The sequence below is a fragment of the Clytia hemisphaerica genome, unplaced genomic scaffold (genome assembly GCF_902728285.1).
Source record: "Clytia hemisphaerica strain Z4C2 unplaced genomic scaffold, Clytia hemisphaerica genome assembly, whole genome shotgun sequence".
NCBI classification, from domain to species: Eukaryota; Metazoa; Cnidaria; class Hydrozoa; order Leptothecata; family Clytiidae; genus Clytia; species Clytia hemisphaerica.
In genome coordinates this window covers 2446936-2471561 of record NW_027104101.1, presented here as the reverse complement: position 1 = coordinate 2471561, position 24626 = coordinate 2446936, and the positions used below count along the sequence as shown (strand labels likewise).

At 35.7% G+C, this 24626-nt stretch overlaps 2 protein-coding genes across 2 annotated transcripts in view; one reads left to right on the top strand and one right to left on the bottom strand.

Annotated features, from left to right (window-relative positions):
- Positions 1-24626, bottom strand: part of LOC136813076 (DNA repair protein complementing XP-C cells homolog) — a 64124-nt gene that overhangs the window by 15813 nt on the left and 23685 nt on the right. The window lies entirely within an intron of this gene.
- Positions 62-7243, top strand: LOC136812934 (uncharacterized). Its single transcript, XM_067069441.1, has 4 exons — positions 62-683; positions 1181-1214; positions 4658-4752; positions 5919-7243. Exons 1-4 carry the CDS (start codon positions 62-64, stop codon positions 6641-6643), a joined length of 1476 nt encoding a protein of 491 aa, XP_066925542.1. The 3' UTR covers positions 6644-7243.

Here is a 24626-nt window from a genome sequence, read left to right as displayed (position 1 = left end):
GAAAGAATGATCAATTTTCTAAACTTTAATACGTTTTGCAGGGTAGCTATATCCGTGGAAAATGGCCGCCAGATTTCCTGATTCACCACAAAGGCCACAAACTTATACCGATACAAAGATGAACGAACTTAAAATCGGTATTGATGAACATTTGAAAATGTGTTGCCTTGGAATATTACATGATAATAATTTACCGCAAAACGAAGAGAGTTTATACATGTATCTCTCGGAGAAACAAAATACGATTAATAAACTTCGTAAGCGAAGATTTATAACCAAAGATCAAACGATGCGCCTTCTACCCAGCGATAAAAGGACTAAGACATGGCTCTGGGACATGGACCTGGTTAGACTGGTCGGGTTAGACTTGATGGTATTGGATGAGGAAGACGTAAAAAAAATAAAAAGAGCTAAAGAACTTCATAACAACTTTAAATATGACATAATGTTAGATTACAAAGGCGAACAGAACTTTAACAGGCAGTGGAAAGAGTTAAGAGGTTTTTTGGAAGATATGAATTATCCGAGATTGGCAGAATTCGATCAGTTGCGAGATGTTGGATATGAGGAGGATGAGAAAGAAAATATAGTAGCGTACGAGGCACTCAAACAAGACTTAGAAGACTTTGTCGTGGAGAAAGTGGCTGAAGCATCAGAGAAGATCTTCACAGATGTAGTTGAAAGTAAGTATTCTCCTTTGAGTGGGTGACAGGGTGGTAGGGTGACAGGGTTGGGCAATGTCAGGTTAGGTGCCGCAGTCCTAAGGGTTATGCCTGGGGAAAGGAGACAAAGCTTTGTTTCCTGAGGTATAAGGATCATTTAAACGAGCTTCACATTATTTTGCTAAAGTCTATCTCAATACAATCTGCGGTGGAGATAAAAACGGCTGTGACTTTTGATTGAACTTCGACTAGGTTTAGGTAGCGTTTTTGTGTTCTTTAAAAATACAAAAAAAAACTAAAAAATGAAGAAGAAAAAACAACTTCTTGTAGGATTGTGCTATGACCACAAACATCAAAACATCTTCAATTTTGTTAAACATTTTCCTTGATTTGTTTCCTTGAAAAATCAAATAAAATTCGTGTTAATTTCAGATCGTGCAAATTTCAAGGCCGTTAAATACTTGCTTAGTAATTTGTGTAATAAGGTAATCAAGCTCCACTGCATTATCTACTTTTAGGATTCGAAGCGAAACCACGTGTTTCAAATGAATCGTGAGTACTTCATTTACAGGGTATTCATATTTAAATATACATTTAGTAAATATACCATATAGTAAACGCCGGATCTTAATTGGACACTACGAGTTTTAAGACTAATTAGGGGCGTATATAACGCTTAAAGGCATAGTGGTGTGGTGGTCATCGCTCTTGACTCCCGTCTGGGAGACCCGAGTTCGATTCCCAATGTAGTACTACGGTTCACTTGGCAAATGAACACACCTTCGCCCGAATCAACCCATACCATGCGAGGGGAATTGGGTACCACTACTCTAATACAAGAGTGTGGGTGATATGCCAGGCCTTGTGGTGTGTGGTGACACTCATCCCGTTCCACACCTGCGACGAGCTATATGCTCTCCCGCGTAGAGTGTCATCACTATGGATCATGGTATCTGTGTCTCGTGTGCACAGAACCAGCGGATGCTAATCAAAAATAGTGTGACATTGTAAAAAATGCTCAAAATCAATTTTTTGGAATAATAACTCTTCATATTTTTTGAGTCAGCCATAGAGATTTCACAGGGTAATAGACCTCAACGTGGAGATATGATTAAAAAAAAAAATTTGTTATTTGAGTCAAAATTGTGGCTGCAGTTCAAAAACTCTAGTTTTTTTTAAAGTGTAAGCCACACAGGGGGGGGGGTACCAAGTCAGTGTACTGGACCATAGGGTACTAACTTGATTTTTGGATTTTTTTCCAAAAAATTAGACCACCACCCTTTTTAGTACACTGTACTAACTTTTTTTCACGGTCGGGGCTTTGACACCACCCTTTCAGTACACTTTACTAACTTTTTTTCACGGTGGGGGCTTTGACACCACCCTTTTAGTACACTGTACTGAGGTTTTTCTTTAACTAGATTTTTATTACCACCCTTTCAGTACACTGTACTAGCTGTTTTTTCGATCAGATAAGTTTAGAAACCACCCCTTATAGTGCACTGTTCTAATTTCTTCTTGGCCAGATAAGTTTAATTGCCAGCATATACAAAGGTTTTGAAGCATTTTGCTAAGAAAAGCACCAAAATAAAAAAGGAAAGATTTGAATATTAAAATACTTGAATCCTTATATAGTACAAACACTGAAACAATGAAACAGACAAAGCAAAGTCAATCAAATACAGTGAAATTAGCTGAAATTAGCACGTCAAAACACTCAAAACCAACTTTGAGTTATTTCCCTTCTTGTGACTTGATTTCTGATTGTCTGGCAAGCTGTAGCAGTTTTTCTTTTTTGAAAAATAAAAATAAAAGACTTAATAACATTGTACACAAACTGAAACGGAAAATCTTTTATCAAATGTAATATTATACAAAATATATAAAAAGGTGCTTTCCCTGTAAAATTTTATAAAATATCAAATTTTGAGGTAAAATTTGAGAAATTTCAAAAGATTTTTGCCCTGAAAGGCAAAAAGATTCGAAAAATTACACTATAAGGGTCGCTTTTCAGCCAAATCTTTCCTGCACTGTAAGGGACCAATTTTAGAGACCTGATTTTTGGCCGAACGTACGGTCGTTTTCACCCCCTCCCCCCGGTGATTTCACTTATATACAGATTTTTTTCAATTAACATCATCGAACAAGGTTACAAAACATAAAACATAGAGCGGATTTTTTTAATAAAACTTGAAAGCTTCGATTCGAACGTTTACACAAATTCTTGTTGTTGCCATAATGTAGATAGGGCCTTAAGAAAACGTAAACAAGATTGAACTTAAGGCCGGTCTCCACTTGCGCATGCTGCGAATCTGAAACAAATCCAATCAAGTAAACAGGAAACATTGGGAGAAAATCAGTGTACCAATTTGTATAGCTTAACCAGCCTTGACTTGAAGGTCTCGGACCAGCTTGGACCTGGCAAATTAGGGCAAATATACATGGGAATTCACTGGGTTTGTGTGTTTTTACCATGAAATTAGTACAATGTACTAACTTCTCAGTGTGTATCAATTCAGAACACCAACCTTTCTAGTACAGTACAATTTTTCATTGTATTTTTCTAAGTATACACTAACTTTTTCATTGTTATTTTCTCAGAGGACCACCCTTTTAGTACACTGTACTAACTCAATTTAACCTAAAAAATACACCACCCCACCAGCTATGGGCCAGTACACTGACTCGATACCCCCCCCCTGCTCTGAATGGGACCTTCTAGACTTGAAAGAAGAAAGGCTGAATTTTCCAAAAAGTGTTAAATGTACATACTTTTGCGTTGTTAAATGTACTTTTTTGTGGCTTTTTTGTCAGCCACATATTTTACTCACACTTCATGCTTTAATATATTTAAGTTGAGTAAGCCACAAAATTTCGTTCTTTTTGCAACAGGTAGATAAATTATTCAGCTTAACCATGGATGTATTTTGACATGTAAGCCACATGATAGCCTCATTCTATTAGCAAAATAGTGGATGACATCAAAAATGTCACAAAATAGGGGTTAATTTTTTATTAGCATCAGCGGTGTCTGGACAGCGCTAAGCGTTCCAAATCAAAAGAGGAGGAATTCCTACTTCGCAAGGAGTAGGACCGACTCCCAGTGGGGAGGGCCCATATCATAACGCTTAAATCTATGAAAAATATGAAACCGCTAATTTTGGCTTCAAAGCACACAAGAAAAAAAATAGATAAATGACCTTGTTGGTCACCGTGGTAAATGTCTCACTTGTGATTTTTAAGAATGTCAATTCATGCTATAGCCCACCAAGTTTCATTTAGATGGTCGTTAAGAACTTTCCAGTATCAGCTTGTATTTCCCACAATTTGTAACTAAATATTGTGGCAAGAATCCCCCCTAGTATCAATACCGAGTTTATGTATCGGATGATATCGAGGGCGACGGTAAGAGAAATGATACAAAACAAAGTCGATAGTTGGTGTACGGCTCTATATCGCCTTATTTGCTCACCTAAACAGACGACGGTATTTTCGTGTTTTTACCGTCGTCGAGCGAAGTGGACGGTAATTTTGGAGACATGTCAACTTTGCTTTACACCGTCCCCCTCAATTTATCTCGGATACATAAACTCGCTAATGTTGATGGATGGGAAGGCTGTCACCATGAAAATGGACGATAACGACTATAACGACTCAACTCAATGTCGCGATGTTATCTTAGTGATATTAGTGATTAGCTGAGTGACCTCGACTTTTTGCAGTCAGTAAGTGTTACCCCCGTTAATCTCTAATAACAGCTTATCACCAATATTTTGGTAAGGGTGACATGAGTGTATGCCGAAAAGCACAGTGATAAATCCAAAATAACCCGAAAGAAACCTTAAATAAGCTTGAAGGCTAATTTTTATTTGTCAAATGAAAGAGGCGAGTAACGGTAGAATTTGGTCCAGTGAGTATCTCCAAGGACGATCACGCGAACCCCCTCCGGGATTTAAACCACTGAAGCTCACTCGAACACAATTTTCAATTTTTAGATCTTCAAGTCAAGTCCATTATTCCACTTCCGAGCCTCCAACATCTCCGTATAGAAAAGTCTCGAATCAAAGCATAAAATGGAATCAAAGACTTAGTAAGTATTTGTACATCGTAACACTTTTCGTTCTTTTTTAACCCTTTATAGCGACTGCGTCTTTTTATTTTCCGTGCCCAAAATACCGCGGCTTTTTAAAATGGCTGTTCTTAAAATACCGCAGCTTTTTAACAAGCCGTGCCAAAAATACTGAAGACGAATCATCTCGTCGTAATCTTGTTTAAAGGTTCGCGAATGAATGACAAAATAGATCGTCTGAAAGTTTATTGGGGTTTCGCTACCATATTTAGAAAATGAAACGACTTGTGTACAAAACTATTATATACAGTCAATTTGAGGTTTGTATGTTACTGCTTATTTTAAGCATGATTTAAAGTGATTTATCTACGTCATTTTGTGTAGAGTTGAATTTCGAGATATCTCGTCATCGGTCGTTAAAGGTTTAAGAACAACATAATGAATTTATAGCTTTCGCCTGTATTGAAAATTATATTTTATATGTTGACATTGGGCAACATTTAGTTTTTATTATTATAAGGACTATTATATGGATTTACAGGTTGTAACCTAGTTGCCGGGGGTGTAAATTGTACCTCTAGATACTTTAAAATAAGGTAACTTTAGACTAACCCTTTAACTGCCGTTCGCATTTTTTAAGGTTCGACCTATTTGCCACGGGAAAAAAAAGGTTCGACCTTTTTGCCACGGGAAAAAAAGAAGGTTCGACCTATTTGCCAGAAAAGGTAGCGATTTTGACTTCATTTTCTGAATAATATATGAAGTATCAGCCAAGGACTATAATTTTGAGTTGAACATTGTTGAATAGTTATTTTTCAACATAGAAAAGCTTTTAACTATTATCTTTTTTCATTTCAAACCATCTAATACAAAATCTTTGTAGAAGTGTTAAATTTTGCGGCAAAGGAATGGAAAGTGCCCATGTCGGCAAATCCCGACATCGGCAAAGAAATCAAAAATGCTCATGTCGGCATATGCCGTCTTCGGCACTAAAAGGGTTAAAATCAGACTTTTAGAGCAAATTTAGGGACTTCTTTTGGCAGCTGAGCTAACGCTTGGTTGCTTTTTAGCAACCCTGCTCTAAAAGGGTGTGGTCATATGTGTGAAAACATTCATTCTTCAGTCAAAACGTGGAGTAATAAAAATCTGCCCGAGAATAAAATTAAATCATCTTCTTTATTCCATAGATACTTCAGTGACCGATCTACTCGACAAACATTCAGTGGTATTAGAAATAGCCCATCTGTTAGATGGTAAGGCACAGTACGTTATTCTCATTGAGTGGCTCATATCCAATCAGGTTACAGCAAAACCACGTGACGATTTCAAATGCCTGAATAGAAAACATAATGGAGGAGGAAGTCCAACATTGGCATGGTTGAAAGCAAATAGCGTCGAGAAGATGAATGATCTGGTTATGAAAATGAAACAATGTGCTGAAGAATTAGAACGGGAGGACGTGCTGGAGATTTTAGATGAAGTTCCCGATAATACGAGAATCGCAGATTTAAGAACTGAAATCCGAGAAAGAATCGCTAATTGCTTAGATCAGCATATTCATGGCGTCAAAGGTTGGCGTGCCTTTGCTAACTATTTTGGATACGACCATTCGAAAAGAAAAATATTCGAAAATACGAAAACTAGCCCTGGAGAGTTCAGTCCCACAATGGGATTGTTAGAAATGTTAAGGCAAGAAGACCCGCATTTGTCGATTCAATGTTTGATTGGTTGGGCGAGCTCAGTGCATAGAAATGACATTGTGAATCTCCTCATAACTTCGTTTCAAGAGCAATCAGAACTTACTGCGAAAGAAGAGGAGGAAATCAAAGAACCTTTGACGCAATTTAACGTCCTTCGCGTTGATGAAGGAAATGTTGAGACAGATGAAGTCTTCATACCTGACCTCACTTGAGACTTGATGAAAAGTTGAATTGTCCAAGTAAGCTAAGTACACCCCCTGTAAAAGCGACCGTGGAGAATCTGGCTACAGTGCGCAAGGTTGTGGGTTCAAACCCAAGCCGGGTCATACCAAAGATTCTCAAAATGGTACTCGATACTTCTCTGTTTGATGCTCAGCAATTAAATAGACGGATCAAGGGTAAGTTGAGAAATCCAGGGAAAGAAATGGCGCCCTCCCCTACCTTCGGGTAGACATCTAGAGAAAAGAGAGCCTTCAGGTCGCCCTCAACTGGCGTCACAAACTTACTTACTACTTACACTTGAAACTTGATGAAAGTTGAATTGGCCAAGTAAGCTAAATACACCCCTGTCTCAGAGCCCAGGGTAGAACTATTACCTACATCGGGGATAAATATCTTTATCGAAATCCAATGGGGGTGGCAATTCTATTTTTCCAGTACAAGGTATCAATCCAAAAACCTTGGTTGACACATCCTATACCTTCTTCATACATTCTATTCTAAAACCTCAAATGTTTTATTCTATTACTCTTAATCTATATATTAATAGCGGTAGTCTGTATGTCGTTTTGTCTTTCTTTCTGTCTGTGCTACTTTCGTTTTAGCTGGGAGACCCGGCTACAATGTCCGTGTGGTTTTGAGGTATAGCATTAAGTTCGAGCAGAAAATATCAGAGTTTTTACATAGTAGCCGGGAATTATTGAAGATGTAAGAATCAGCGCAAAATTTGATTGGCTAATATTTTATTGTTATGATTTGATAAACAAAAGTATGACGTCAAACAGCTCTATTGTTTCAAGAAGTGGCGCGAGCTTTTAAATTGTTTTGAAAAGATAACGGTTTTTTCTTTTGTGATTTGAAGTGATTTGAATTGAGTCAATAATTCCATACTCTGTATTTCAGTGAAGTTGTTGGGATTTTGACAGGATAGAAATATTTTTGTAACAGAGTATGGTCTCCAGACTACTTTCGTTTTCGTACGCATTGTTTTTGTTCTTTTAAAAGATGACTTTTGCTTCTTGCTCCACAAATGTGTTAAATCAGATTCGCGCCGTTTTATAAAGACTTTGTTTTGATTGATAGATTAGACTTTTTCTTTTTTTTCTTTCTTTTCTTTTGTTTTATGTTTTCGAATGTAAAGTAATTAACGACCTTATTTGATTTGAGACATTCGAATTCTTTAAAAAAAAACAAAAGAAAATCTTTTTAAAAGAATCTGTTATGTTAAAGAAAAGAACAAATATAAAATAAAACACAAGAATCACATAACAAGTTTGTTAGAACAGCAACATTAAAAATACATTCAAAAGGCGGTAAAAACTAGAATTCTTTCTTCGTAAAAAGTAGCCTGGAATGCTATGATTTCTTATTCTATATACTGATGGCGAAATATATAGCATGGTATGGGCTGACAGTTTGAATTTCCCATATCCTAATAACGGTTGAAAACACAGCCAATCAAATCCTGTTATTGTTTCACTGGTCACACTTTCTTAAAGAAAGCGCAACTTCCGAAATTTGGTTTTTATTTTAGTTAGTGAGGACAGCGCTAAATTCGAATTTCCCACTGTAATTTTTTTGAGGCCAAAATCGGACTCACAGCTCTGACCCGTCAAGTATTCATCAGATTTTAAAAAAATACGCAGACGGGTTCTTGTCTACGTAAAAAGGGACCTTTAAACATGTATGTCGATAATTATTTTGCTGTAAATCTAGGTCATTGATGAATTTGAAAAAATTACTGAAGTTATGACGAAGTTATTTTATAAAACAACATAAAATTGCGCTATCACGCTTTTTTGTCTGCGTGTCCTAGCTGCCTTCCGGGGGGACTACGGTTGCGAGCTGACTTTCGGCCCTGCTCCTCGGACCCTTAGCAGAATAAAGAGGAGAAGAAACAAGGGGAATTGTGTGAATTTTAATTCACTTTTTGGAACTAATTTGACCAAATTTCTATCTTTCTGGGGGCAAAAAGTTGAAATTTTCCTATTTTTCCAATTCTTAGTGGGACTGAAGTTTGATTTTCCGATTTTTCAAACTGCACCATGTTTCAAAAAAGGCACCTTTAAGGCCGGCCTACCCATGCCCATCTCTTGCCTAAGTACCCCCCCAGCCCCCGGCTGCCTCTTTTCGAAGATCGCGTGTCATGTCTATTATTTCACTCCGCTTATCTTGACATCAAAGTTTTCCTAAACATCAAGAACTACGGCAAATATAACACGAGCGAAGTGAGAAAAAAAATCCAATTGCAGAGCCGTCTCGGACGTCGCTGGTCGCCGGTATGGTGTAATTTGGGAATAACGCCCTTTCTGTTTTCTGATTATTTTTGCCACAAAAATCTTTTTCAAAATATATATGGTTAAAAGATACGTCACCCGGGAGGGATAGAGTCAAACTTTGAAGAGAATTCTTCCCTTTAATTTTGATTTCATCGTGTTTAAGCCACCTTCCCAACATCTCAAAGGACTTTAAATGCGTTCAGCAAACAGCTAAACCGGCGTGCGACGCCTGATATACCATGGCAATTATACAACGGTAGATTGTTTTTTCAAATTTTGCTTTCAAAGTTTGATTTTTTTGTCACTCTTGCTGACTCTTGTTGTTTATCAAAGAAATTTATCAAAATAAATCTATTGTCGATTTCACGAACAAATTTTATGACTCAAAGTAATTAAGAAAATCATCAAAAAAGAAAAACATTCGAGCGTTCGATTATGGGAGTGTTTTATGTGAATCGTTCATAGAGGTATAAAGAAAGACAGGAGAGGAATTTGTCGGTAATTGGTCGTTAAAGTCTTTTGATTTCTTTTATGTAATAAATCAAAAGAAATTCTAGGCTCGCCCGAAGAAATACGACTTTTTAGTAGAACTCAAGTTTGCTCTGAACATTCTTACTATCAGCATCGAAGATTTCTAGCCTTCTAATATACGAGAATAAAATAAAATTTAGCTCCACGAAATAAGTTTGCGTTCAATTTTGTCATCCATTAAATTTTGTTTTGAAAAGATATTTTCTCCAGCCAGAAAATAAAAAGTTATGTATAAGCACACACAATTTCAGACCCAATTTGTAGACAAAAAGTCGCTGGAGAATTTTGGAGGAAAGTATTAAGCAATAGAGTTCACCTTGAAGAAAATGTTGATCGAAAAATCTTGTCATTTGATGAAGGATTGCAAAGTTTACAGGCCTTTTTTTAATCCAAATATTTTCTTACACCAATGTCAGAAACAATGAATCTCGTTTCATCTTATTTCCAACACTTAAGTTAGCCAATAAGATTTCACCTATCAACAAAAGAGCTTATTAAAAATGCACGATATATGAGATTATGAGCATGCATACCTCGTAATTTTTCTAATCGTAGGGCGAGCATGGTTACAATAGCATACTTCTCCTGTTTCTTTATACCTCCATGGAATCGTTCGACTATTTACAGGGTTGGTCTGAAAGGCAGGGTAGCCAATTGGGGTAGCCAATTGGGCTAGGTTATGGGGTACCTAAATATTTTACAGACCAGAATAGAAATACCGAAAATGAATGCATAGAACCACATTTTACTGACCAGGGAGCATGAATCTGATTGATACTTAGATTGATCATGTATGATTCCAAAGATAAACAAAGATATAAATTACCACGTGTTAATGCACGAGGAGTAAGAAATAGAGCTTCATTATAATAGAGCTATTTCAAAAGACTTTTTGCACCTATTATAAGCTGCCATATTTAAAAATTTTGAAAGGAATTAATTGTTTGTAACATCTAAACTCAATAACAAAGGGTTGTTAAGATATGACAAGATTAGAGATAATATGGCCCAAAGGCGATTCCAAAGCTATTATCATCAAATTACAGCTTCATAGAAATAACAATTAAAAACATAAATAAAATCTAAATCTAAAATATCAAAAACTGTTTTGTATATATTTTTTATTCGGGTCTGTAAATTTTCAAACAAAGCCAAGAAGGAAGACATAATGGCGCCAGGTCTCTTGAGAAGTAACAAAGTTCAGTGCCTTTGGAAAAAAAGGCTATTGTGGCTGAAGTTCGAAAGGAATCTTAAATTTTATTACATGGAATCATTAACAAGATGTTGCAATAGTATTTCCACATGAAAACAGGTTTCAGATTTCAAAAGTTTAGGCAAAAAGAGGTACCCCATAACCTAGCCCAATTGGCTACCCCATTGGCTACCCTGCTTTTTAGACCAACCCCTATTTACATAACTTATGTTTTGTTTTCGCCTCTAGGTATATAATAAAACATATATTCAATAAGGTTTTCGTTATGGTTATTGGATTTATTATATCTGCTTATTAAAACTTAGTTTTCATACCTAGTATATATTTTTGAATCATTTGAATTCCCACAGCAAAATAACACTAAACCTTTTTTTAACATCCTCAAGTTCAATAAACACTTTGCCTTTACAGTGGTTACTTTTAACAAAACAATTTTTATTGCCAATATAAATGTGTGGAATTTTATATAATATATTGTATATAATTTTGTTTTATAGAACCTGACCTGCATTAACAAACAAATTAATATTTACAAATATAATAATAGTAATAATTTCCGAGCTTAAAAAATCCAGTCACCCATGGCTTCGTCGCGCCATTTGAAGAAGTTCTCTCCCATTTTTCGAACGTAGCCAAGAATCAAAAGAGAAATCGTTCGCTGAGTCGTTTGGACAGAGTCATCAATGTTAGTTATCCAATTTTAAACTTTACTTCTTACCTTAGGCAAACTGTAAAAGGCAGTCAGATTTAAGTTATTAGCAGAATGTAGAAAATGAATGACACAATATTTGCCATTTGCCATACCTCAATTCGAAAAATATGTTCCGCCGAGAAAAAACGCAAAACACCCTATTCTCAAGGAGGAAGAGATTATTTGTACTGCACTTGAAAAACTAAAAACTGAAAATAAAATTACCGAAACCATTTTCAAAAAATTAAAACCAGGTGGTAGTCAGCCAGCACGCCTGTATGGACTCGCCAAAATACATAAAGATAATGTACCGTTACGCCCTGTGTTGTCAATGCCTGGCTCAGCCTACTTCAAAATTGCAAAGCAAGTCGCAGATTGGCTCTCAGTAGTGTCAGAATGTCGCATCAATTCTTCTACTAAAGAAATAGCCGATAGTTTGAGTGATATTGAACTTGATGATGATACCGAGATCGTTAGTTTTGATGTTGTATCACTGTATACGAATGTCCCGGTTGATGATGCAATCTCAGTGTGTGCGGATCTTCTTTACGACGGACGTTATGAAAAACCACCTGTCGACAAGGAAACATTTGTCCAGCTAGTCACCATTTGTAGCAAGAATGTAATCATGCTAACAAACGATGGATTTTACCGCCAAAATGATGGATTGGCCATGGGGAGCCCACCTGCACCGATGCTTGCCAATGGCTGGATGAGCACTTTCGATTCTTCGATCAAAGATGACGCAAGGTTGTACAGTCGATATATGGATGACATTTTGAGGGACATTAAAAAGTGCAAGATTGACGATACCATGACCAGAATCAATGATTTGGACACCAATTTAAAGTTCACTTTAGAACGCGAGAATAACGGCTCGATTCCATTCTTGGATATGCGTATTATTCGAAATAACAAAAAATTGGAATCAACATGGTACACGAAACCTACGGATACAGGGTCACTTATGAATTTCCACGCCCTTGCTCCCTTAAAATACAAACGATCAGTGGTTGTAGGTATGTTACATAGGATTTCAAGAGCATGCAGTACTCGTCAAAATCGTGATGACAGTATAAAACGTGCCCGCGATATCTTAATCAAAAACCAATACCCAAATCAATTTGTCGAATCAATTATATCTGATACTTTGAAGAAAATCGACGCGCCGACTTTAGCGGAAGAGGAGAAGGATGAGGTAGATGAACCAAAGAAACTGTTTGTAGAATATCGTGGAAAGATATCTGACCAGTTTAAGAAGTCTTTGCTTAAACTGAATGCACCGTGTCGTGTGATTTTTACTCTGAAAAAAGCTTAAAACTGTGTTACCTTCACTCAAACCTAAGATCGAAAAACCTTTTAAAAGCTGTGTGGTTTACAAAATTGTCTGTTCACGATGCCAATCGTGCTATGTTGGATATACATGCCGACATCTTATCACGCGGATAAAGGAACATCGATCATTGAAGGCCCCAGTTGGCTCACACATGAATTCTTGCGCTTGTGAACTGTCCATTGATGACGTAGAAATCATTGCGTCATCATCGAGAAATGAAAGACACTTAATGACTCTCGAGGCACTTCTAATCAACCAATTGAAACCTGAGTTAAACACTAGGGATGAATTTAAAAGTCACGTGCTTACAATAAAGTTTTAATCCATTTTTCTTTTATTTTGTCTCCCTTGAGACTTGCAACATAATTAGTATGTCAGCAATGTTTTTCGGGATTTTTTCAAGCGAATTTGATTTTAATTAGTTTGTTGTAGAGTGTATGAAGAGAAGTTGTATGTACTGTAGATATGTGAAAACATTTTTTAACCTTAAACGAATTTTAATTCTTACTTTTTATTTTTGATTTTAGACCTGATGATGATCAAATTGATCGAAATATATATATTGTCAACTAAATAATGATACCGTTGTTGGATCTTATTTTTCAAAATTACAATATTTGCCTTTCATTAGCATGTCCGTTTTTGTGAAGAAAAGTACATTTGGGAAGAAACGGCGCCTTCAGGTACAAAGTGTCGGAAAAAAAAGATTTTTAGGAAATTCTCTAGTTTTGAGAGAAAAATGTGTTAAAGTCCCTCTCTAATCAAAGGGAATACCAATAGCGTGGTGGGTCGACTAAAATTCGGGCAAACTGGGGAGGTAATTAAACTGGTAATTTCTCTCTTTTTGGCCGAAAACTGCCAATTCTAAGATGTAAAAAGCAAAGGAGCGCCAAAATTAGTAATCAGAGGCGTATTTTTTCACGGCGATCTTTGATTGGATTAATCGGATTCAAATTTCCTTGTTTTAGCCAAATCTTAGCAAATTAACTGAGAAGAAATACTTTTTCTTTTTCTTTTATCCTTTAGAGGACAAATATGATAACATTATGTGAAAATTTCAAGTCTCTAGCACTTTCCTATCCGGAATTATCTTGATTCCGATTTAGAAAACGATATATGTACGAAATGGGCGTACACCCTAAACCTATTAAAGCGGGCGGTACCCGAAATTTAATCTATAACAGTACAGCACTCTACAATGGTCACCTAATGTAAATATTTTTTTAGTTTTTTTCGAAACGTTTTGGTATAAAAAAATGAGATGGTGCATAGTCAGATGGTCTCGCACTTGCTCCATAATTGAAAAATTTCAAGAAAACCTTAATTTTGCTCCATTTTGATGAAGTCTTAGAAAGAAAATCTTAAATAACTTTAAGGAGGAAAAAGATATTTTGGTGATCCAAAGATGCATGGCGTATAGGATGGTTTTCTGCATTATTCTGCATTAGTTTTTAGAATGTCAACTAGTAAGTTTAGTTATTTCAGCTCCAAGAATTTCTTTGCGGAAACTTTGTTCAAATGTAAAAAAAAAGTCAAGACTAATTCTCAGTATTAGCGAATTAGTTATGACACTGCCAAAAATTCATCAGTCTTATTTTAAACTACCTTTCCTCAATCTCCTGAATAACACTCAATTGCACCGGTGGAAAAACGTTCATTTCAATGTCTGGATTGACTTCTGGACCTGGACGACAACATCTCCAATGGCATTGAATTCTGGAGATAAGATTTCTCGTGGGAGGGTTGATTATGATGAAGGCTATTCCATTTATAATACCCATAATTGGTGGCCATAAGTCAAAAATGCTTCTAATTATGAGTGGCAAGCCTTCAGTTGGTCCATGCGGTCCGTGGAAAATTTGATAGCTGACCATCATTCCAACCGTTGCCAAAAACAGATATAAGTAGACTTTGGTGATCCGCACAATTTCTCTTGTAGCCTCTGATATGCTTCTATTCATTCTCTGGTATTCCCTCAGTTTGAGAAACGATAAAGAGTAAAATACAAGAACTGCAGTGAAGACCAAAACATTGACTGGCCCTGTATATTTAAAGGCATAACCGATATAGTTTCTTGTGTTTAGTATTATTGTAGCAATGGTTTGCGCCAAGCAGGTTAATAGGTACAATAACATTACTAACTGGAATCGTCCTTTTGTGAAAACGTTTGAGTACTCTTCCAGATATTTGATTCTCAAATAACGATCAAGTCCAGTCAATGCATAGAGATAAACAGTCATATGGCCGTATAAGAGCACAAAGCAGTAATACGAAGCTAAAAAAACACAGCTATGCTGTAAACCAGGGGCTAATCCGAAAACCACCCTAATAGAAGTGACAAAGCTGGTGAAAATGTCAACACACGATAGATACATCAGAAGTCTGATGGATTGGATTCGAAGTTGTTTTGTTACAACAATAAAAAGAATGACGATTGCGTTGACCACCATCCCAAGAAATCCTACTATCAAGAAATCCAAGCAACGGATAATAAGTTCCCGGACGAATTGTTTCTTCAGCAGCTTTGTTACAAAACTCTTGTGACAATAACATCCCTTCCGATGTCATGTTCTTCCGTGAAAAGAAGACTTATTCGCTAACTCAAATTTGTTCAGCACACATGTGAGTGTTTATTTTGATAGGGCAAATGTAAAAAAATTCCTCCATGTTCGAGGTATAACAATTCTTATATAGACCTCAAATTTCCATTTGCTATTGCAAGGACGCAAGCTCCTCAACAGTTATTGTACTGTTTTGCTTTTGCTTTTTATGAATACTAAAGTAAAAAGGATCAGCTTCTAACTGGCAGGATATTCATGTAAAATACCTCTATGATTTCGATAGTACTTGATTAAATGGTTTTATTTGATGAGTATAGGGATATGGTATAAAACGGTGTTTTTCATAACACGAGAAACCGGAATATTTTGAATCATTGACTCAACACGAACGAGCAAAAAAGTCTTTAACTATAGTTAAGATACGCTAGATGCCCTTCTATATCTAGGAATAATTCAATAATATACGAGTTTTCTGAAAAGCTTGAAACTCTTGATTGGCAGCTTTACACTTCTATTTTATTTTGTACTTAAATTCTTAGCGGGGCAAATTTCATTAATTCGGTTTTGACTTTAATTAGAAAAATAAGGAAAAGAAATGAAGAACAAGCTAGATGCTGAATGGACCTACCTGATGATGAAAGTTAGATAGCAATGCGAGAAGAAAAATGAAAAAAATCTGTCAGAAAATATAGCGTTTAGCGAAAATGCACAACGCAATAAATTCATCATTGATTGTTGATGGGGGGAGAGGGAAGGGTTGTAGGAAAAAAATAAATAGAAAGTTCTGTTCGCAAAAATCAGTTTTATTGACAATTGAATCATGCTTGATGGTGAGCATTGTATCAATAATGTTTTTGTGTGAAAAACATAGAAATACAAGGAAAAAATCTAATGAACATCTGCAAAAACAGCGATTTCCGGCATTTTCAACCGGAAAAAATTTTTTCTCAAAAATCAAACTCGGCCATGTTTTGAGCATTGCGAATACGCATCTTTCTGCAAAAAGTCAGAAAAAACTAATGATAAAATCTCGAGAAAATGCCAAAAAACCCGTTTTTCCGGCATATTTCAGATATTTTCAGCCGGAAAATCTTTTTTTCGAAAATACGGCTCTGTCTTTTTTTAGGTATTGTCATTTTACATCAGTGTGCAAAATTTCATCAAAAAATATAAAGTACAGCACGAGAAATTCAAGAAATACTGTCTTTCCGGCGAAAATAGGTTGTTCCGGCGATTTTTAAACAGTTCCAGCTTCAAAAATCAATTTCATTGAAAATTGAAACATGCTTGATGGTGGGCATTGCTATTAATAATGTTTTTGAATGAAAAAACAACCAATTATAAGGAGAAAGTCCAATGAAAATCCAGAAAAACGGCGATTTCCGGCATGTTTCCAGCATTTCCAACCGGAAAACATTTTCTCAAAAATCGGACTCGACCATGTTTTGGGCATTGTTAATACGCATCTTTGAGCAAAAAATCAGAAAAAGCTAATGATAAAATCTCGAGAAAATGCCAAAAAACCCGTTTTGCCGGCATATTTCCGGCATTTTCGGCCGGAAAAATTATTTTTTCGAAAATCGGGCTCCGTCACTTGTTAAGAATCATCATTTTGCATCATTGTGCCAAAAATCAGAAAAAAGTAATGAGCCAATCCCGAGAAAAGCTGGTAACGAACGAACGAACGAACGAACGAACGAACGAACGAACGAACGAACGAACGAACGAACGAACGAACGAACGAACGAACGAACGAACGAACGAACGAGGGTTAATTTAAAGGACCTCCACCGGGGTACCCGGGGGTAGGTCCAAAAATATATGTCTATAATCAATGATTCAATTGCCCGTCCATAAGAAAACCAGAAAAGAGAAAACTGGTCATCGTCACTCAAAATATAGGAATTAAAAATTTATCATTCGATGATTTAAGAACTCCTCGTCTCCTTGGTAAACATTAACCTTAGACAAAGAAATTGTCATATAAATTTTCTATTTCATGAAAATCTTCTATTTGTTAACTTTGTGTCACTCATTATAAATTCATCATAAATTCATATGCGTTGAAATAAATCCCCTAACCTCAATTTGAATCCGTTCCTAAGTAGAAACTAATTCCCTCGGTGACTTGATTCAGCTAGTTTTATACATTTGATATTTTGAAATTCCATTTTCTCATAACATTTCATTAAGTTTTCGAAGATGGTCATAATATTCCCACGAAATCTTACAAACACAAACGATTTGGAAGCGCTCTAAATTAGGTTGGACGGGTAGAGTTTTAACTCTGAGTTCTAACGCTATACTTGAGACTTAGGAACTTAGGAGCAAGAATGGTCCAATAGGGCTCAGAAAATAGCCTGGAAGTTTATATATAAACCCCTCCCGAATTGAAATATTCGAATAAATTTGTCAATTTTTCCAAAAGCAATTTTTTCGCCCGAACTTTAAATTGCTGAAAACGAGGAATTAACCAAAATCAAACCAGAATTCCCAATATATTTTGACCGAGGTTGTGCTTTCCAAAACTCCAGAGGCACCTCTCCGTCGGCTCCGTCGGCTTTTAAGTTTATCTCTTAAAATGATGTAATTTATGCATTTTATGATTTTAAATTTTGATGAATACTAGGATAAACATCAAAATTACTAGGAGTGTTTTTCCACTGACGGCTTAAGCTAACTGGATTAATGTAACTTTTTCATGAAACGATGAATAGCCCAAACTATTCATATAATTTTTGGATGAAAAGAGATGGTTACACGTTAATTTTTTCTTGTCACAAAAATATTGTATTTCCCTCATATGACATATGTTAGAGTGTTCTGGGACACATACTTCACCCACAAATATTTCGAAAGAATATAGCACTCAAAAAGAGCTCTCTTTATCCTCTACAATAGGGATTACACAGAGCCTTATGGATGTACCACTGGAGTAACTTTTAGTTTCTGGCTGCGACCTCTCTGAAAAACAACAGGAGGAGAATTCCCTTAGTTTTTAATTCAGTTAAACCAACAATGACATCCGGTAAGATCAAGATTCCCTAAAATTCACCCTGGGTTTTTAACCTCATTTTACTGACAAACAACCCTAGATACTTTTACACTCAAAAAACAGCTGTTCATAATTTTCTTACATGCACGGCAAACCTCTGAAGACTCTGAAGGCACTTGAAAACTATACATCTGAGGAAAATGTTTGAAGATTGAAGGTTTAATGAGTTTAGCTCTTCAACTTTTGTAGAAGACATCTAATTAGACCATTATTAGACGGGAAACACAATTTTATTCGAGTTATGGAGTAAGGTTTACAAAGCATTGTTAACAAAAGGGACTTGGAGACTTATTCGAGGTAGGGAGACCTTCGAGTAAAAGAAACGATAATGCCAACCTCCTCACAAATTTGTTTCAAGAGATTGCTGTAAATTAGCAGGAGGAAATCGAGAAACCTTTGATGCAATTCAAATTTCTTTGCACTGTTGATAAAGGGGGTTTTAAACCAGATGAAGTCTTTGTACTTGACCTCACCTAGGTTGAGGTTGGTCAGTAAAAATACGAAGAAGACAAGAAAATATATCAATAATCGAAATTGCTCAATGAACCCTTTAACTGCCGATGTCGGCATATGCCGACATGAGCATTTTCGATTTCTTTGCCGATGTCGGATTTGCCGACATGAGAATTTTCGATTTCTTTGCCGATGTCGGGATTTGCCAACATGGGCACTTTCCATTTCTTTGCCGCAAAATTTAACACTTCTACAAAGATTTTGTATTAGATGGTTTGAAATGAAAAAAAAAGATAATAGTTAAAAGCTTAAATAGAGGGTTAATGGTCGATTTGATGATTTGATCGATTTGATTTTCTTGGAAAGTGAATGCACATATATTTGATGTTTTTTTATAAACATTAGAATTTGTTTGTTACAAAGTGTTTTTTACGATTTTGTTTGTATAAGAATTTGTATGCTATATAAACTCTACACTCTTTTTTTATAAGCAGTGTTTTTTGTTCACGTTCCGACGTTCCGATGATATATCCGACTTAGTGTACGATTTTTTTATAATAACAAATTATATAAGAACATAAGGCTTCGATGGCTAGAATATTAAAGAACAGGTTAAGAACATTTTAAGACTTCGCAGACTCTAAAACATCCGATCATAAAATAGTGAAAACAAGAACATGTTAAGAAAATGTTTAGGCACAAAAAGAGAGCCACATCCGAAAGCTTCAAAAATGTTTTTAGAAACAACAAGCAACATGCTGAATGGACCTACCTGATGATGAAAGTTAGTTAGCATTGATAGCAATGCGAAAAGAAAAATGAAAAAAATCAGTCAGAAAATATAGCATTTAGCGAAATTCCACAACACAATAAATTCATCATTGATTGTTGATGGGGGGGGGGGGTGTAGGGAAAAAATAAATAGGAAGTTCTTGTCGCAAAAATCAGTTTTATTGACAATTGAATCATGCTTGATGGTGAGCATTGTTATCAATAATGTTTTTGTGTGAAAAAAATAGAAATACAAGGAAAAAATCCAATGAAAATCTGCAAAAACGGCGATTTCCGGCAACCGGAAAAATTTTTTTTTTCAAAAATCGAACTCGGCCATTTTTTGAGCATTGCGAATACGCATCTTTCTGCAAAAAATCAGAAAAAACTAAAAATGAAAATTCGAGAAAAAGTAAAAAAAAAAACGCTTTTTCCGGCATATTTCCGGCATTTTCGGCCGGAAAAAAATGTTTTTCGAAAATCGGGCTCCGTCACATTTTAGGTATTGTCATATTGCATCAGTGTGCAAAATTTCATAAAAATATATAAAGTACAGCTCGAGAAATTCAAGAAATACTGTCTTTCCGGCGAAAATCGGCTGTTCCGGCGATTTTTAGAAAGTTCCGGCTTCAAAAATCAATTTTAATGAATATTGAAACATGCTTGATGGTGGGTATTGCTATTAATAATCTTTTAGAATGAAAAAACAACAAATTATATGGAAAAGTCCAATGAAAATCTAGAAAAACCGCGATTTCCGGCATATTTCAGGCATTTTCCGCCGGAAAAAAATTTTTCTTAAAAATCGGACTCGGCCATATTTTGAGCATTCTTAATACGCATCTTTGAGCAAAAAATCAGAAAAAAATAATGATAAAATCTCGAGAAAATGCCAAAAAAACAGTTTTTCCGGCATATTTCCGGCATTTTCAGCCGGAAATGAATCTTTTCGAAAATCAGGATCCGTCACAATTTAGGTATTGACATTTTGCATCAGTGTGCAAAATTTCATGAAAAAATATGAAGTACAGCTCAAGCAATTCAAGAAATATCGTTTTTCCGGCGAAAATCGGCTGTTCCGGCAATTTTTAGAAAGTTCCGGCTTCAAAAATCATTTTTAATGAATATTGAAACATGCTTGATGGTGGGTATTGCTATTAATAATCTTTTTGAATGAAAAAACAACCAATTATATGGAAAAGTCCAATGAAAATCCAGAAAAACGGCGATTTCCGGCATATTTCCGGCATTTTCGGCCGGAAAAAATTTTTTCTCACAAATCGGAGTAGGCCATGTTTTGAGCATTGTTAATACGCATCTTTGAGCAAAAAATCAGAAAAAACAAATGATGAAATCTCGAGAAAATGCCGAAAAACCAGTTTTTCCGGCATATTTCCGCCATTTTCGGCCGGAAAAATTTTTTTTTCGAAAATCGGGCTCCGTCACATTTTGGGCATTGTCATTTTGCATCATTGTGCAAAAAATTAGAAAAAACTAATGAGCCAATCCCGAGAAAAGCTGGCAACAGACGAACGAACGGACGAACGAACGGACGAACGAACGAACGAACGAACGAACGAACGAACGGACAAGGGTTAATTTAAAGGACTACCTTAGGTAGGTCCAAAAAACGTGTAATTATTTGCAAGTACTTTTAGGGAAAAGTCTTCGATCGGTGGCTCAGATTTTTGCTAAAAATGTGTTCTTTGTGTTTGGTCAAGTTTTGGTTTTTGGTTCGCTTAAAATTGTTCTTATTAAAAAAAAAGTGTTTTGACTTCAAAAAGTCTAGCTTACAGCCATACCAACCACAGACTAAAGGGCACTTTTACACTGGAAGGTCCAGGAAATCCATCAAAGGATGACATCACTGGGAAATCCATCAGAGTCAAACAAAGAGATTTATGATGGATGAATACACTGGCGTATTACAGTTTTGTGAGGTCAATAATGATAAATGATAATGATGAATCAAAGAGAGACTGAGACTAGGCCAATACAATGTTAATGAACTGAGAGATCAAAAGAGTGGGGCTTTGGCCCTCGAGCTCAGACCCCTGAATAGGGCGAGAGAATATGAGTCAGGAAAGGAAAGAAATCGAGGACTTAGAAAGGAGAACTTAGATGAGAAGGACTTGAAAGGAGATATAATGTATACGTTTTCTCTCTATATATCTTCCAGTAATAATAAATCCCTAGGTAAAATAATATGCTAATATACTGATGCGCTCCATCGTAGAGTCTACTATATTATAGGAGTCAGACTGAGAGGCAGAACAGAATTCGACTGTCGTTAATTGAATGCCAGAACTTTAATTTATTTGATTTTATTTATGTACACGTATTTGATAGTTATTACTTAATTGGAAAGACAGAATCGATGTTGATTGAAATCTATTAGTGTACCATTACTACGTGCCCATAAATCTTTCTCTAATTAGGGTCCCCTCAACAGCTAGAGATCGACCAAAATCGTCCTAAAATCCAGTTTTTAAATTTTTCCAGTGAGGGTTTCGCCCGGGTCGGTGAGAAGGAGGTGTGTTTATAGCGTTCCGAAATATCTTTTCAACAGCATATTATTATATAAAAAGTGATAGCTCAAATTTTAAGTTAGGATATCTACTTTCTAAATATCAAAACTCCAAGCACTTTGGGACATTTGTTCGGCCTCAAGACGTCAGGAAACGTCTGAACTTTTTCGTGGGTCACCCGGTATATATTCAACTCGGCTCGCCTCGTTGAATATTACATCACCTCGGGTCAATGAATCTCAATAACCAACTTTTACCTATTGAATATATACGATAATGTATCTAAGTTAACTTACAAGCTCTTAGTCAACTTAGTAACTATAAGGTCAAATTAGGAGTACTAAGTCAACTTAGGAGTACTTTCAGCGACATCAAATAATTAAATTTAAGTTATAGTATTTGTCAATCAAGTTAAGCGTTTGAATGACTTTTTTTAGTATGATGTGCCAACACAGTTCGAAACTTGTTTTTGTTTTAAAAAAATTAACCAATGAGTAATCAACACTGATCGTTTTTCTCAGAAAATAATAAAACACAATAACAGGCAATATCAATATCAAGCGTAGAAAAGACATTTCTTAAAACTGTTGTTTTTTTCATTTGACTGATTTGCATGATAAAAGCTTTTTACCGTTGCAAGGATATTTTTGAGGAAAGTAATCCTAATACCGTATTACACTTCTATAACGAAAACAAGTATTATCCCATCATCCTTTGCATTAATTGCTTTTGCAAGTCAATTACACTTATTGACAATACAAAAGTAATAACCTTGGACGCATTACGTATCAAAATGAAAAGAATCGTGGGATTGAATTTCAGTCAAATGTTGAAAGTAACAATTATGACGTTTGCATTGTGGTGTGCCTTCAACGCGAAAGGCAGCCGAGTTTTCGGAAACTACCTCGGCTCAAATTTTGTTAAGGGGTTGTAAACAACACGAGGGTAACCTAGTTAGTAGTTATTCAAGTGTAATATAGGCTACACAAAAGACAGCTCCAGACTTTTAGGGCTTACTCTTGGTCTATAGGTCCCCACCGGGAATTCACTTATTAATAGGTTTAAACATAATAGAAAACTTAGAAATAGAGATTTCAAATAAAAGAATGTTTAAAAAGCAGCTGATTGGCTGAGGTTTCGGAATTCTCTGTTGTTCCTTTAAAAAACCTCAGTGCGCATGCAATGTATCCGGAGAAATTCAATATTGAAAACAAGAGCAGTGCTCATATCCCGAAGAGTAGGAGATTTACACTCGAAACGAAGAAAGATTAAATACACGCTTTTTTTTTATAAGAATGGTGTTTTTGCATTTCATCAATGATATTCTTAACCTTTTCGTGAAAATCATCCAAAAATATTCTTACGGTATTCTTAGGTTAAGATCAAAATTGGTTAAAATGCATTTAAGATGGCATTCTTAGGTTCAGTTGCTAAATTCTGTGATGGTGATATTCTTACCGTATTCTTAATTTTTTGGCCATTTTCATCATGGACATTCTTATAAAGTGTATTCTATCCGTCGTTGGAAACAAGTTGGAAACGAATCCTTTTAAAAGAGTTCATTAAAAACAATGTTCGTTTGAAAATTCCCTTACCTTACATACGTCCAGATCAGAAAGTGCTCTCCTTCGTTTCGCATTTTTCAATGTATACTCTAATTTCAATATAATTGAATATTAAATGTAAAATAGGTTATCGTATTTCAAAGAACATCAAAGGTGAAGAGCTAGTTCAAATCATATGACAGGCAAATGTTTTGAAGGTGGTGTGATGAAGAAAGGCACACATTTATCAGAAGTTACTGAGTGTAGTAGAAAGAGTGTAAGAAATGGAGATTTTATAAAAATTGTAAGAAATTTTCTCTTTTAACCAATGGTTGGAAATTGTTATTTCTTATTTTTATATGGATTGGGCGAGAAAATATTTTTATCAACAGGCATAGAAACTTTAGAGGTATATTCATTAGAGCTAACGAGAGGTGGAAACGAAAGTTTAAAAACTTATTTATCAGGAGTCGGCTAGGGCTAAAATGATAATCTCATACAGGATTTTTGGCCTTAGCATTTTGCCTTAAAAAAGTAAATTATGCAAAAACTGTTGGTTTTCAAGCTTGATAAAATTCAAATTCGGAATCAGCAACTTCAAATTGACTAAAGTCGGTTGTCAAAACTTATTCACTGACAGTTTTAACTTAATAAGAACAGGATAGGAACAATTTGAGACTGAAACCCGGGGGGGGGAGGGCAGTCAGGCAAATTGACCGATGGGTATGTGCGGCGGTTAAGGGTATGTTTTTCAAAATAGCAGAAATGCACTGTAAGGGTGGACTTTTGATAAATGCACGGTATGGGTGGAAATTTCAGCAAATCTTGGAAAAATTGTAAATTTTTGTTCGAAAATCTTGATTTTTTTGCTCTAAAAGAGTTGGAGGTGCCAAAAAAAAGAATAGCCTCAGCAAAATTATACTGGTTCTTATCAAACAAAAAGGGTGTAACTTGTTGAGCTATTTGACGCTCGCCTCGCTACTTTGTTTATATTTAAAGCCGCCATATTTGTTT